The sequence below is a fragment of the Cydia strobilella genome, chromosome 21 (genome assembly GCF_947568885.1).
Source record: "Cydia strobilella chromosome 21, ilCydStro3.1, whole genome shotgun sequence".
Lineage (NCBI taxonomy): Eukaryota > Metazoa > Arthropoda > Insecta > Lepidoptera > Tortricidae > Cydia > Cydia strobilella.
In genome coordinates this window covers 10,979,188-10,996,322 of record NC_086061.1, presented here as the reverse complement: position 1 = coordinate 10,996,322, position 17,135 = coordinate 10,979,188, and the positions used below count along the sequence as shown (strand labels likewise).

General features: G+C 39.8%; 1 protein-coding gene across 1 annotated transcript in view; it reads left to right on the top strand.

Annotated features, from left to right (window-relative positions):
• The first annotated feature begins 7,953 nt into the window (after nt 1-7,953).
• LOC134750965 (zinc finger protein OZF-like) overlaps nt 7,954-17,135 on the top strand; it is a 42,341-nt gene continuing 33,159 nt past the window's right edge. The window contains exons 1-7 of the mRNA XM_063686260.1: nt 7,954-8,297; nt 8,428-8,566; nt 8,698-8,769; nt 9,722-9,790; nt 13,387-13,452; nt 14,239-14,301; nt 16,465-16,667. Of these exons, the coding sequence (XP_063542330.1) occupies nt 8,169-8,297; nt 8,428-8,566; nt 8,698-8,769; nt 9,722-9,790; nt 13,387-13,452; nt 14,239-14,301; nt 16,465-16,661 (735 nt within the window). The 5' untranslated portion in view covers nt 7,954-8,168 and the 3' untranslated portion in view covers nt 16,662-16,667. Of the gene's footprint in view, nt 8,298-8,427; nt 8,567-8,697; nt 8,770-9,721; nt 9,791-13,386; nt 13,453-14,238; nt 14,302-16,464 lie in introns of the transcript that reaches the window.

Sequence of the window (17,135 nt, the reverse complement as noted above, 5' to 3'; positions counted from 1 at the left end):
TCAAGTCGTCCCACCGGAAGAAGCCGCCGAGGACAGCGTCATTGTATTTGATGATGTGGCTTTGGAAGATCAAGATGCCATTCGTCAGTACTTTGCAATGGGACGTCATCGTTGGTTGGATTGTTTCTACTTGTGCCAGACATATAGTAGGATACCTAAACAGTTGGTACGTGACAATGCCAATCTTATATTGCTATTCAAGCAGGACGAGTTAAATTTAAAACATTCTTATGACGATCACGTAAACACCGATATGAGTTGGGAAAAGTTTAAGGAAATTTGTCGCGAGTGTTGGCAGAAAAAGTACACTTTTTTAACAATCGACAAGGAGAGAGACATTAACAAGGGTCGATATCGTAAAGGATTTGACGTTTTCATTATTGTATAAAATTTAGTGTCATCTCCGGTTTATTATCAGTTTTATGCGGTCGGCTACTGAGGACGAACCTCTATTAATTTACATTAGCAACGGTGCACTTGTACTAAAAAAGAAGAAGAAGAAGAAGACATGTTTGGTAACAAAAAGTTGAAACGGAAACTCGTAGACTCCATTGAGAGTGTAAAGAGAAAAGTAAAATCGTTGCGAGCAGATAAGACGTCGCTCGACACTTCGCTAGCGCAAACCTTTGAACCAATTACAAAACCGCTCAATGTTTTGATGAATAAAGCTTTAGAGTCAAAGGGTAATAATAAGAATGATAATGGTGACAATGCCAAACCCACAGTAATGAATTACCCTCATCATCCTCATCCTCACTTGATAAATACCTCCACACCATTACCACAAGGATCACGTAAAAGGAAATATCTAATCAAAACCGAAGAGCCCAATAGTAAACTACTAAAGTACAGTAATAATCTTTTAAAAAAAACACAACAGTTTGCTGATGATGATGATTATGATTCTAATGATTTTAATGATGATGATGATGATGAAGAAAAAGATGATGGAACAAAAACAGAGGGAGATGAAGAGCTTACGAGTAGCGATAATGATGATGATATGAAGTCGGCTCTTGACATTGACGCTGATGAAGGTGGTGGTGGTAATAATAGTAGTATTGATGATCTACAAAACAAATATATTAAACATCTTATTAAAACGCCAAAAATACCATTTGGTGTTTATCTCGAGGATGATAAAATGCATATTGGTAATAGTCGAGTTAAAATCATTGATGACGTGTTACATGTTAAACATGCACGATTCAACATGACTCCTGGACTGTTGGAACTCATCTTTAAAAGACTACCAAACAAGCATATTGTTTCGAGAAAAGATGTAGAGGATTACAATAAGATTTTAGACATGACAAACGCTCATCGTAGAGGATTCTCACCAAACGGTCAATTGAGTGGAGATAGAAGTTTAAAGTATCAACGCTACATTAAACAACTACAAGAATCAAAGAAACATAAAGGAGGTGGATGTTTGAACTCTGGTAAAAGGGATTTATTAACAACTAAAACTTTTTATCCGAAAACTGATTACATCTATTGGGATGATCCAAACGAACTGGTGAGTCGTTTACAGCTTTTGATAGCATCACAGAGTGCTGGCAACACCTCTCATTCGAACGAGATCAATGCAATCGTTGAGGAACTGACTGAGAGCGGTATAGTTTTAAAGTAAGAAAACTGACTGTTGGCTGTTTTTTTTTTTTTTTTTAAACCTGTTATCTAATAAAACAGACCTGTTTTGTATCCAAGCCTCCCCACACGTACACGCCCCTTGTTATAAATACGGATGAGGACTCTCTCCATGGTTCACTTTCACAATGCCTCTTAACAAGTTTGGACAATACTTGGGTAGCGAATCTACAATCCGTGACGACATAAAAGTGGAACGAGATTTGGTAAATTTTGAAAATAGACGAGTGGCGGGAATTCACAAGTCTTTTCTCAAAACTGATGCCATATGTAGAGCTGAACTAGATGAACAAGTGGTATTTTTAAACGCAAAGCTAAATAAATAAATAATAAAAATAAAATAAAAATGTTATTTATTTAGGTATCAACCCATTACATTAAGTATTAAGTATAATTATTATATTAATCTAATTTATACATTCTACATTCTAATCTATATTAAATTATACTATTCTAAACTAAACTAATTATTACCTAATTTAACACTAATTAAATATTTACAGCGGAGGCCTTGCTCATACAGTAGGTTGCGTACACTACGCTAACAATGCTGTTCAACGATTCGCTCACTCTCCCGACAAACGACCAGTGCCTTTTACGCATTATAGCGTAAAAGTCGTCTACTCTGTTCACGGCGAACATGCCAGATGCACTACACCGCCACGGTAGCCGTAACATTGCACGAAACGCGTTGTTGTACTGTACTCGAAGCTTATTGAACGATCGTTTCGTGTAATGGTACCACAGCTGACTGGTGTAGAACGCCTGACAGTACGCCCTGAACAAAGTTATTTTAGCTTGGTCGGAACAGTGAGCAAACCGACGCGCCAACATGTTGCTTCTCATCGCTATGGCCCGCCGCTGTCTTTCGAGATCGTCATCGTCCTTTAGTCTGTCTGTCAAAACGTGCCCTAGATACTTAAAACTATTTACAGTTTTTAATTCTGTCCCGTTTAGCCTAACGGGAGGAACGATATCTGGGCCCTTATCATATTTAAATACAATTAATTCAGATTTTTTAACATTATATTTTAGTCCGTGTGTTGCAGCATAACGCTCACAAATCGACACTAGTATCCTTAGGCCTGTGATAGAGGGGCTCAGCAGCACCATATCGTCCGCGTAGCTAAAGTTGTTGGCACATACGCCCGCGACGTGACATCCGACGGCAGCGCTGCTGAGCTCCTCTATCAGCTCGTTCATATAAAGATTAAACAGCAATGGCGATGTCAGCCCCCCCTGCCTAACTCCGCATTGCAACTTGTACGGGTCCGAATTGGCATTTCCCCATTTCACGCTGTTCATCTGGTTACCGTACCAGTATCTCAACAGATTGGTTATTTCACTCGGTACACCTGCTTTTGACACTTTATCCCATAATAAATTATAGTCAATAGTATCAAACGCACGGCTCAGATCTAGAAAACAGCCGTATACCGACGTTCTTTTCTTAAGATAACGGTTCACTACGTTCTTAAGGCAGAATATAGCCATATCCGTTGAGAGACCCGGACGGAACCCGAACTGTGCATCGTGTAAACGTATATGTTTGGTAAGTATCGGGTTAATTAATCTTTCAAAAACTTTTGAGAACACGGTAGCTAACGAGATAGGTCTGTAGTTGGACGGGTCACTAAGATCGCCAGTCCTGTTTTTAACAACGGGAACCACACTCGTAGTCATAAATTCATCAGGTAGGTAGCCATGCGCTAAACACAAATTAAATAACTGCGCCATCTTTACATGTAATAATGGGCCCCCATACAAAATGTGTTCAATGCTTAGACCGTCGTGACCCGGCGACTTACCGCGTTTTATTTTTCTAACACACTGCAATATCATATCTTGCGTAATGAATAACTCGGAACCAGTCGACGGGTCACCACGGTCCCGCGTTCTATCGAACAAGTGAGATTCCGGCGAGTTTTGGAGTGAGTTATCGACTTTAAATTGCTTAATGAACAAATTTGCTATATCTTTTTCATTTTGAATTCCATTTACTGATAATGGTCTACTTTGTTTATAGCTTAGTTTATTAGTATCCTTCCAGAATTGAGCGAAATTTCCCGCCGACCTATGGGAAGCTATAATGTCCATTTTAATAATTTCTTGGTTCCGTTGGCACCAACTTAATTTATTCTTAAATAATTTGCGTTTATTGGACATATTATCATAAATAGGACCTGTAGAAGGCGAACCGTGCAGCAACCATACTTTATGCGCTTCGCGTGCGTTGTTGTACAGTGGTAGTACATGATAATTCCAACCGGTAATTTTATTCTTTTGTTTACGTTTTTTATCAATAGACGTTTGCCTAGCAGCTGTTTGAATGGACCGCACTATCTCTTGATAAAATTTACCAATTACTAATGAATGCATCGTGTTGTTGCATGTTTCGCTACAATTATCAATATGCACATTAACTTTTCTCAAATACTGAGTACATAACTTGGTATACCTTTCTATTTGCTCATTACATCGGTTTCCCCATAAAATTTTATTGACTACATTATTGATACTAGGATTCGTCTTTGTTTGTATGAGATTTAAGTCACATTCAATGAATAACGGATAGTGGTCAGACCAATAAACATCGTATAGTACACGGGCATTAGTACACAGCCTATATGCAGAGTCCGTGGCCACACAATGGTCTAACCAGCTCTTAGAGCCCTGCACGTCACTTTTAAAAGTAAATGTGTCACTTGACTCACCGATCAGTTCAATGTCCGCACATGTCCATTTCTGGTCGTTACAGTATGCAATCAGCTCCTTACCAAATGACGCACGCACGTCAGCGTTAAAATCACCAAGAACCAACACACACTCACATCCATTGTCCTCTATTATAGCACTTATAACGCCTAGGCACTCAGTAAATAACGGCAGATTATCCGCGCAATCTGTCGGCATGTACACCGACATTATTATAATACTCCGATTTCCTGGAAGTTCCGCCCGTATAGCCGCGATTCGCTTTGAACCGGTTTCAACTATCACAACCTTAGTAAACAAATTTTTTCTCCATAATACAGCTACCCCTCCGTACGGCCTACCCTTCAGCGGCCCGACAGATGTATCTACTGCTGATATTCCATAAGGCTAAAGGCAAATGTTAAAGATTTAAAAGATTTACGGTTCAAGCTTGAAAAATTATCACAAAGAATTGCTACACCACAACCACAAACACCATCGGAAGCGGCAGCGTTTCCAGGAAAGCGTATTATATTGAAGAAAAATGAGTCAAGCTCAAGTAGTCGACGAGATACATAAGTATGCGAGAAAAACATTTCCACGTCGTCGATTCGTTCAGAGGGGGCTCGATGACACGTGGCAGATTGATCTAATTGATATGCAAAAGTACTCCAAGTATAATAACAACTATAAATACATTCTAGTGTGTATTGATACCTTTTCAAAGTACGCTTGGATGCAACCGCTAAAATCTAAAAGCGCTGAACATGTTACAAAGGCAATGAGCAGAATTTTGAGTCAAGTCGGCAGAAAGCCCAAGAATATTCAATCAGATGATGGGAAAGAGTTTTTCAATGTCAAATTTCAATTGCTCATGAATCGTCATCACATCAATCACTACTCTACCTATAGTGCGATGAAAGCTTCCATAGTGGAAAGACTAATTAGAACCTTAAAACATTGGATTTGGAAACAATTTAGCTTGAATGGTTCATACAAATGGCTACAACTGATAAGCCAAGTGGGATATTGTTACAACAACAAACTGCACCGCACTATCGGTATGGCGCCGGCGAGTGTGAATAAAAACAACTCTAAACAGTTGTTACATAAAGTCTACAATCACATTAAAATCAAACCTCGTGCCAAGTTCAAGGTGGGTCAACATGTGAGAATTAGTAAATATAAATCCACTTTCGCCAAAGGCTACATAGGCAATTGGACTACGGAGATATTTACAATAACTAAAGTGCAAACTACGAATCCAGTGACATATTTACTTCAAGACGCTAATCACCAACCCATCTCTGGATGTTTCTACGAACAAGAGTTGCAGAAAACTAAACACAATGACATTTATCTAGTGGAAAAAGTTTTGAAACGTCGTGGAAATAAAGTGTATGTAAAATGGCTCGGCTTAAATGAAAAGAGTTGGATAGATAAAGATAACATTGTCTAAGTTTTCTTTTTTTCTCAATAAATATTTATCTACTCTAAGTCAATGTGGTTTCATTCAATAAAAACATCTCTATATTCAGTAATATGTATATATATATTTGATTTACTGAGCGAGAGAACAACTTGCGTCATGCGCCGGGTGTCTAGACGCATGACGTAATCATGGAATGCGTACGCGGCTGATTTACTGAGCGAGAGAACAACTTGCGTCATGCGCCGGGTGTCTAGACGCATGACGTAATCATGGAATGCGTACGCGGCTGAGTGGGCGTAGGGGGCGGGGTGTCTGGGTGCATACCTCATTTGCACGTGTCACTGCTGTGATGCCACATTCCGACATTCCAGTAGGACTCGCTGCAAATTTCACACAACGCCTAGTCCTACTATGATTCTGCTGCTGCTGCTCACATATAGTCTCGAAATTTGAACCTGTTATACAGTGACGAGATGGCCTAAGGGTTCATCATCATGAATGAGAGACGTTAGCCCGGTTAGCTAAAGAATAGCGCCGGTTCGAATCCGACCTTAGCCACTGTGCATGGATGCGCCACCCCGTCACTTTTTTGTTTTTTTTTCCTTTATAAACTTAGCTTACAAAGTGTACTCAGTGCTGCTAGCGCCATCTATACATTTCTTAGCGCACTTTTGAAACGTAGCTTCCTCTAACGGATCTTTGCCTAACTAGCTGCGGACTTTTTTAGAACTACTCGGACGGCAGCTCATCTATACCTTTTTGTAGCGGATGTTTTTGGAACTAAAACTTCCACGTCCACTGACTCTAGCGCAATCTATACATTTCTTAGCGCACTTTTGAAACGTAGCTTCCTCTAACGGATCTTTGCCTAACTAGCTGCGGACTTTTTTAGAACTACTCGGACGGCAGCTCATCTATACCTTTTTGTAGCGGATGTTTTTGGAACTAAAACTTCCACGTCCACTGACTCTAGCGACATCTATACATTTCATCGAGAACCATTAAGCGAATCGATAACTCGCATACAAAGTGGCGCCATCTAGCGGTGATCATTGCGGAACTAACAAGTGGCGCCATCTCACGGATCTTTGCCAAACTAACTAGTGGCGCCTCTGGCGGATTTTTATGGAACTCACAAGTGGCGCCATCTAACGGATTTGCTATGAAAATAACAACAGGCGCTCTTACACATACACAGTGGCGCCATCTAGCGGGGATCATTGCGGAACTAACAAGTGGCGCCATCTATACATTTCATAGCGGATATTTTTAGAACTAACTAGTGGCGCCTCTGGCGGACTTTTATGGAACTAGCAAGTGGCGCCATCTAGCGGATCTTTGCCAAACTAACTAGTGGCGCCATCTGACGGATCTTTGCCAAACTAACTAGTGGCGCCCCCTAGCGGAAAAGTTTTGGTCTAGAACGGGAGGAGGAGGAGGAGGGGCTAGAACCGGCACAAACTAACTACTTTCGCGATTTATTTAGTTGCTCGCTACGTCTACTACAAGATGTAAAATCAAGAATAGATTACATGAAAAATAGGGAATGGGATGTTGTCTGCAGCAGCAAACAGAAAGTGAGCAAGCTCGAGAGCGTGGTTGATTTTCTCGCCTCACCCCCTCGCGTCCTTTGACTCGCGACCAAAAAACCGACAACAAGCGGAGCGACAGCGAGGCGAAACAAGGAAAAACGACCGAGCGCACTAACCACACTCTCGTACTCACGATCCCTCCTGTAGCCTCGTGGAGTGTGTGGAATTATATGCTGCATAAAGCCCCCCATTCACACTCCTATAATCTGGCTAAAAAGTGGCAACACTGTAGTGTCGTCCCTTTCAAATCAATCTAAGAAAAAACGGGACGACACTACAGTGTTGCCACTTTTTAATTTCTACTCTTTTTTGCCAGACTGTACATGTCAGTCCGCCTCATTATCTAGTGTCTAGAGCGATCCAGACTACGCTGCGCGAAGCCGCGAACGCGAGTGTGGAGTCGATTTCGCTGATTAGGGAACTAGACTCCAGACTCGCGTTCGCGGCTTCGCGCCATGATTCGCGCATGAGTGTGGAGGGGCCCTTAAGATATTGCTAAATAAGTTTGAGTTTGTGTCTGTGGTATCTGTCAAATTTGAGTTTTGAGGTTAGCTTGGCTTGTTAATTTTAATGAAAACAACACTGAACGAAAGCAGAGCACAATTTAATTTAATTTTATTTACTTTTGATACTGCTCGTTCGTGGCTACATCACTGAGTGATTAGAATTTTAACTTTCTGTTAATTAAATATTTATTTCATTTACGAATTCCCGCTGTTGGAGTTTGTCTGTGTCTGAGGAAGGGCTACTTGTGAGGATTGGCGAGTACGTACAACGGCAACAACGTAGCGGTTGTCGTGATGGACGTGACGCACGCGTGTCGCTGCTGCTTGCGGCGTGCTCCGGACAAGGACCTGACGACGCCGTACACACATCTCGGCATAACGGAGATATATGCGTACATGATCAAAGAATGCTTTGACATAAGTGTAAGAATGACATTTTTGTTTATGTAGCGAAACATACACAAACTGAAAATTTCGTTAAGTTAAAGATCGATGTTATTGTTAGTAACAAGGTTAGGTTATCACTTCATATGATTGATTTTTTTACATGCAGCTGGTAGTTGGCGGTGCGGGCTCGTGCGGCATCTGCTCGGCGTGCGTGGGCCGCCTGCGAGACGGTTGCGCCTTTAAGCTGCAAGTGCAGCGCAGCCAGGCGGATCTGCAGGCGCGGCTGCAGGGAGAGAGCATGGAAGGTATGCACCACACATCAAACAAGTAATATATTTCAGTCATTCAGTTTGAGATGTATACAGAAGTTCATTGAATGCAATTGGACTTATTTTGAGCATAAAGTTATGATTTGTGTTGTGTTTGTTTGCTCTAGAGGAACAATCTGCAGTCAGGTCAGAATATCCAGAAAGGCAGGATGAAGACGGGACCAGTGAGCCTGCATCAGGTGAGTCTATTGCTTTGCAGTGAACAATAATAATTATTAATAAATAAATAATTATTATAGGACATTATTACACAAATTGACTAAGTCCTAAGGTAAGCTCAATAAAGCTTGTGTTGTGGGTACTTAAACAACAATATATATAATATATAAATATTTATAAATACTTAAATACATAGAAAATACCCATGACTCAGGAAGAAATATTGGTGCTCATCAGCATTGGTGCTGTAAATTCAGAGGCAGGGTCACTATCGAGTGTTTAAAGCTGCCAGGCAGTTACCGCAACTGATATTGCCTGTATAGCTTTAAACACTCCGCACCGCAATCTAGCAATCTTCAGATAAAGTCGTTGTTATAATTACGTATTATTACGTATTACACGACCCAGTGTGCAAATTGGCTTTAGCTACCCTTCTCGACCAGTGTGGCGGCGCTGCGGAAAGAGCTAGACTCTTGGCAGTAGGCACCAGAGAGGCTGGGCACTGGCTCCGTGCGCATCCTTCCCCTAAAATTGGAACTTTTTTAAAGCATCTTCAGATAAAGTCGTTGTTACGTATTAGAAGACACATTTTATTTTATTTTATTTATTAAGTACATCCACATCGTATGTATTACATATGTTGCATTAAAATTGTGTCAAGGTACTTCACCTGATACAGTACGACGATTAAGGAGTACATAGCGTTCACTGTGTATAATAGGACTGGGAACGAGATCTTAAACTATACATAAAAAGAAACATTAAATTTTTAAAACAATTAACAATTAACTAACTAACTAACTAATTAACTAACACATGTATGCACATGTCTAAGTTGTTTGACATTGTGGCCCAAGACCACATCTTATGTGGCCGTTTGTTCCAAACCCTCACTACTCGGTTGCTAATGGGGCTTTGATTATTTTGGGGCCTAACTAGCCTGTTGCTTATAAATTTGTATGTTTGCTTCAGGTGAAGAGCCCCCGGTCAAGCTAGAGACGCTAGATGCATGGATGGATGGGACACCTGATGAGATATTACGTGAGTACTTAGTTTTAACAACAGGCTTAGAAAATGTGACTAGACCATTACCTGGCTAAGTTTACATTTATAGCATAAATAATGTGATCACCCAGTGAAGTTATGTACTCAAAATTTATTATTCATCATCATATCAGCCCTTTATCGCCCACTCCTGAGCATAGGCCTCTCTTCCAGTACGCCACTTGTCCTAGTCCTGAGCTAATCTCATCCAGAAGTGACCTGCAATCTTCCGAATGTCGTTCACCCAACGTGCCGACGGACGCCAGGGGCTTCTTTCATCCGAAAGCGGCTACCATTCCGTTAACATTTTAGTCCACCTGCCATCACTCTGCCTAGCAACATGTCCCGCCCAACTCCATTTTAGTTTGGTTATGACGAAACCAACGTCCTGCACCTTGGTGCGGCGATGGATCTCGATATTCCTTACTCGATCTTGAAGCTTGATACCGAGCATGGCGCGCTCCATGGCTCTCTGTGCTACGCGGATTTTATGCACAGCCTCCTTAGTGAGCGTCCATGTCTCGGCACCGTATATCATGGTGGGCAGGATACATTGGTTAAAGAGGCGAGTTAAGAGCGCTATTACATTTCGGCGTTGAGCGAGTTTAGGTATTTTACGCGCTGCGGCGGGCTGTGCGAGCTCAGTATGCCGATCCCTTCTACCACGTTTTCCCTCTCGCTCGCACTACAATGATGGATTAAATAATCTTGATCCTTCGTGAAGCATACTGAAAACAATTATAACGACACTAACTGTACTTAAATTTTAAAATCCTAATTATTGTTATTTGGTACGAAAATACTAAATCCAGTGCAAATGTACTTACTTTTGTATTAGAAAAGAATTATTTTATACTAGAAAGAAATTACACTCGCTTGTTTACATGTTTCGTCATTACATTTGGTACAGGTACAGGCTAACCGTACCGCTTGGGTAGCGAAACTATTTTAGCTATATGTAGCAGTCTTGGCCGTAATTGTTAATTTTAATTAACCATTGATCAATTGCATTAACCATTAGTTCCGCCATTAACCAATTGCATTACGCACCAATTGCATTAAAGTTAATTCGAATTTAATTTTTGAGACGTTAATGGCCATTGAAGTTAAAGTTTTGTTTAGTGTTGTTTGACATATCAGTCAAATTTGACAGATTGACAGTTTTTGTCTTTTTTAGTGAAAATTAACATGGTTTGTTTGCTAAATTATATCCCAAATAGATAATTTTCACTAAAAATGACAAAAACTGTCAATCTGTCAAACTTGACTGATATGTCAAACAACACTAAACTATGTCACTTAGTACCAAACTTTAACAAAACGTTAATTTTCACAAAAAAATACAAAAACTGCCAAACTGTCAATTTTGACAGTTTTGACAGATGTGTCAAACTACATTTTCCATCCCATGACTAATGATGAAGGTCCTATCAAAATCGGACAAGCCGTTTCGTTTTGGGATCCAAAACTGTCAAAATGTCACAAACTGTCAATTTTGACAGATAGTATAAATCTACACTTAACGATGTCACTGGGTGCTAAATTCTATCCCAAAAAGATAATTTTCACTGAAAATGACAAAAACTGTCAATCTGTCAAATTTGACTGATATGTCAAACAACACTAAACTATGTCACTTAGTACCAAACTTTAACAAAACATGTTAATTTTCACTAAAAATGACAAAACCTGTCAATTTTGACAGTTTTGACAGATGTGTCAAACTACATTTTCCATCCCATAACTAATGTTGAAGGTCCTATCAAAATTGGACAAGCCGTTTCGACAAAAACTGTCAATCTGTCAAATTTGACTGATATGTCAACCAAACCTTAGTTCCACTAGGTACTGCCAGGGTTCAGCATCAGCTCTATCATGGGTACTGCTCTCCTAAGTGCTCATCAAGACGAGTCGGATGACTAAAACAGCGTGTGCCTATGTTGCACCAAACCTTAGATCCACTAGGTACTGCCAGGGTTCAGCATCAGCTCTATCATGGGTACTGCTCTCCTAAGTGCTCATCAAGACGAGTCGGATGACTAAAACAGCGTGTGCCTATGTTGCACCAATCCTAAGTTCCACTAGGTACTGCCACGGTTCAGCATCAGCTCTATCATGAGTACTGCTCTCCCAAGTTGCTCATCAAGACGAGTCGAATGATCAAAACAGTGTGCGCCTATGTTGCACCAAACCTAAGTTCCAGTAGGTACTGCCAGGGTTCATAAGGAGGATGAGTAATACATACTCAAAACTTATACAAGTTCAGTCTTAGTTATATCGGAGCATCGTTTATAATGGCGTAAACGCCATCGACAATAGGTCCCTTTTTATAGGAAATACCACATTTTATTCTGTTTTTAGTATTTGTTGTTATAGCGGCAACAGAAATACATCTGTGAAACTTTCAACTGTATAGCTATCACGGTTCATGAGATACAGCCTGGTGACAGACGGACAGACAGACAGCGGAGTCCTAGTAATAGGGTCCCGTTTTTACCCTTTGGGTACGGAACCCTAAAAACAGAATAAAATAGATATTTAAGTGGTGCTCCCATACAACAAACGTGATTTATTTACCGTTTTGTGCGTAGTGCGTAGTGCGCGAGTCCGACTCGCACTTGGCTGTTTTTTTTTTATTTACTACCTATAAAATGTCAGGTAATTTCAAATATTTTTATTGTTGTTCGGAAGTTTGTTATGTTACTATACTATATTATAATACTATAACAACAAATACAGTACTCGGATCAAAGTTTCTCAGTCGCAGTTTACACGCACACAGTATAGCGTTTTACACGGCGCCTGCCGCACACAACGATAAAAAACCTCGTTGTCGCCGTCGAAAACGTGCGGAGCCGACCGACACAGGTCCGACCTCTTCAAGCTCTGCCGCGGTACTGAGATCGCCAGCGCGCGTCATCGGCAATATAGAGTAGTTTTCAAAAAATTGCCAAAAAATCAAAGTAGAATTTGATAAACACAAATGTATACCAACAGTATAAGCAAACGTTGTAGATTGCTCGTGTATAAAAATGACTTCGATACTAAGTAGATTTTCGTAGGAATTTACACTTGTTTCGAAGAGAAAATTCAATTCGTTTAACATTGATTTTCTCTTTCTTAAAAGCATGTAGGAAGAATATCGTTCGATATTCCTAAAGTACAGAATATTAGTAATACAAAATATCCAACTTTAGCAGAGTAAACTTCTCAAAATTTACAAATAAGAGCTCACAATTCAGTGCTTCACGCGGTTTTTCGTAAACGACCATCAGAAAAAAAATCATTACTAATTTAATTAGTCCTTTTTCTAAAATGTACAACGATATTCCTAAAGATAAGAAGACGCTCTTACTGGAACAAGTACTATTTATTTCTAATAATGAGCGTAAAATCTTAAATCTTGTCGGGAATATCATCAATTTTACATTATTTCGACTTTTCTTGTAAGAACGCTCTTAATATGATTTGTGTTGTGTAAGAACACTAAAAATTACGAAAGTAAATTACTTCAAGATACAGGTGTCCTTTTCCTTTGACCGTCCTGATTACTGCACGGAATATGAGGCTTATTATTATGTTGGTTGCTCTAGATGACATGCTCCGGTTAAACATGGCGGCCGGAGACGGGGCGAGCGACGAGGATGAACCGTTGTTGGGTGAGTACCCGCTTCATATACAAGTCACTAGTTCAAGTGTAATCAGACTTAGCGTAAAAAAATATCTGGATCAGAACTGACATTTTGTTTTTCTTTTCCATTGTAATATGTAATTCTATTTTTTACTTGACATTAATAATAATAAATAGTCCGCCATTTGTACAATTTTATATTGTGCAATAAAGTTTAATACATTTTAGGGCTTGTGCACAAATCACGCGAGGTTTCTTCGGCTACTTTTATACATGCAGTTTTGTTTCTTTTTAAAAATAAAAGAATGTTTCCTTTAAGCAAAACGAGCTAATTTAAGGTTTTAAGGCACTTTCCCTCCAGGGCTCATTAATTCTTTCCACACTGTATACGAGTCTTGAGATGTGTTTTTATGAGCCATAGGCGAATTACAGTACAACCCTAGCGCATTCTTACGATGACGCGTTGGCACGTGGCTCGCACGGCGAGCAAGGCAGTCTCGACTCTTTGTGCGCATACTTATGGTACATTTCTTCTCGTCCTGAGCAGCAGGTATTATTATTAAGATTTTGTAGGCTATTATAGCGTAGGTATTTTCGCTTTTGTATGGGAATGATGTATCTGTTACGTAGTAACTATTTATTAAGAGTTTTCTTTGAGAGATAAGTATCTGTTAGTAAGAACTATTATATAATCTGTGACTGTATCGCGGTAATTCACACTCGCAAATGAGACACGAATCTTTAATAATATTTAGTTTTATATGCAACTGTACTGTAATGTAAGACACAGCATGAAGTAGAGTTGTTGTTGTAGTAGAGGAGCGGGCAGTCAAGTCGGAGCTGTCGGACAAGGCGAGTGACGAGGACTGCGTGTCGGGTGAGTACTGCAACACTACCATACTACTACATACCAGACTCACAAAGTAAATTCAAACCTCACCATATCACTGGAAGCGTTGCCACACTGAACGAGATCTGTTGCACCAGGCACGACCCGGAGCGAGGATGAAATCTTGGTGGCTACACTTCTTAAATCAATCCTTGGGTCCTAAGGACCAATTAAAAAAAAGTGGCTTCTTGAGAAGATGTTTTATGATTATAGTGAGTTTTTTGACATTCCACTAGTGCTATAATAACTAATACAGGCTAGAGCGTGACATTGTAATTGTATATATTATATATATTACATTCCCATTGTTAATAATAATTGATATATTGTCAATTTTAATAACGAATTTCATTTATGTAATATGTATTAAACAGTTATATACACATCATACCTACCTACTAGATAAAAAATACGGAACCCTAAAAAATGACATCTAACAATTATTATCAATAAACCATTTTCGCGCGCTTGACCAGCAACAGCGGTGCCGGTCTACCGATGCTCCATGAAGAAGATCCTCGAAAATGGGATTGAAACATGTCGAGCGTTTATTCGACTTAATAATACGTGAGTAACCCGTTTAAATTAATTTTAATATGAAATAAAACTATGAAAACGGATTATATCGCGTATATTGAATTTATAATACATCCCGACGTTTCGAACTCTTTACAGCGTTCGTGGTCAACGGGTGACTGACGCTGTAAAGAGTTCGAAACGTCGGGATGTATTATAAATTCAATATACGCGATATAATCCGTTTTCATAGTTTTATTTCATGAGTAACTATCGCGGTAACCGAAGACAATATTAATTTTAATATGTTCGAGTCTCACAGGAGTTTTATTATTAAAATATCGTAAAGGGGCCCACTGAGTATCAGTCCGCCGGACGATATCGACCTGTCAGCTGTCAGCACCCCCAATTTATGCGAAAACGATACCAAACCCGGCCTAGCAGCTACACTGATGTAGCTAATCAAGATAAAATTGAGAGCCCCAAATAAACCTTCAAGAGCGGATATCTCAAAAACTATACAAGGTATCGAAAAACTTGACTTAATAAAACTTGTAACAAATTAAATCACTTTTCATTTTGTATGAGTGGCCATGTCGCTCAGACGCAAACTTTTCGAAATATAATAGAAAAACCGAAAAATGGAACCTTCAAACCCCTCTCTCCCCCGCGGCACGAGGGCTACGACCGGGGACTTTTGATATGTTTACCTCCTAACCTGCATTAATGAACACCCTTATACTGCCCATTATTGATTATGGTGATGTTTGTTATCCGGACTTAAACGAAGAGCTTCTCGACAAATTGGATCGCCTGATGAATAACTGCATTCGCTTCATTTTTTGCCTCCGCAAATATGATCACGTTTCTTCCTTTCGCTCTCAGCTTCGCTGGCTTCCATTTCGACAACGTCGCAATATTCGCTTGCTTTCCACTCTCTTTTCTGTGCTTAACGATCCACACTCTCCTTAGTACCTCAAATCCTTATTTCAATACTACGGCATTTCTCGCGACCGCCAACTTCGCTCTTCTGGCAATATGTCTCTGTCCATCCCTCTTCACCGAACCGGGTTCATGTCGTATTCGTTCACTGTGCAGGTGGCGCGCCTTTGGAACGGACTTCCTTTTAACATAAAAAATGCGCCAAATAAGTTCGTGTTCAAAAAGTCCTTACGTGCTTTCTATGCTAGCGGAAAGAAAGTTTCTTAGTGTTTTTTTTTATTAGTTTCATAATGAGTCTCGTCGTTATTTATATATATATATATATATATATTATATATGTATATTATATTTGTATATATGTGATTATATGTTATTTTTATTTTATTTTTGGTGTTGTATTTGTAGCACCGCCCACAATTTCTCTGCTTAGCCTTAAGGTTGACTGGTAGAGAATGCCTTATGGCATTAAGTCCGCCTTTTGTACTGTAAGCTTTTCTTTTGTGCAATAAAGATTAAATAAATAAATAAATAACTAGTCCAAACAAATTTACGGAGTCAAAAATTGTGTTCCTAGCATTTCCTTCTATACCTTCTTATTGCTTGGCCTACTACCGGTGACCGCAAGTACTCTCAAAGGTTCAAATTTTAAATTCGGGATATAATCCGTTTAAAATGATTTGTTTTGTGTTTCAGTGCCCGACGCCCGCGCCAGGGAACAGCTCGCCATGGCTTGTTCCGTGGTGCTCGAGCGCCTCCGCGACGACGCGATTGTTCACAGTGGCGACAAACCATACTACTGCGAACACATACAAAATACTCATCTAGTGGACCTAAAGAATTTGCTTGTGATTTTTGTAGTTCTACATTCCAAACCGAATCGCTTGTGTTAGAGCACGAGAAAATCGAACATGGTGTTACAGATTTTATGTGTGCCGAATGTGAGTATACAACAACTAACAAGAAAAGTTTGCATGCTCATATAAAAACTCACACTGTAGACAAGCCTCTTAATTGCACTCCCTGTAGTTATAAAAGTCCGTTGAAAAGTGATTTACACAAACGCCTTGCGATACACACTGGTGACCAGAAGACACAGAAGAGGACATACAACAGAGCGAAGCCTTTTCATAAATGTAGTTACTGCGGTTACAAATCTCGTCAAAATGGTCACCTAGAATGTCACATAAGAACACACACTGGCGAGAAGCCTGATACTTGTAATAACTGTGATTACAAATGCAGTTTCAAATCACACTTAAAATTACACCAGATGAAACACACTGGGGAGAAGCCATTTAAATGTAGCGAGTGCGACTACAGCTGCAGGAGTAAAGAAAACTTGCTAGCACACCAGAGGATACACA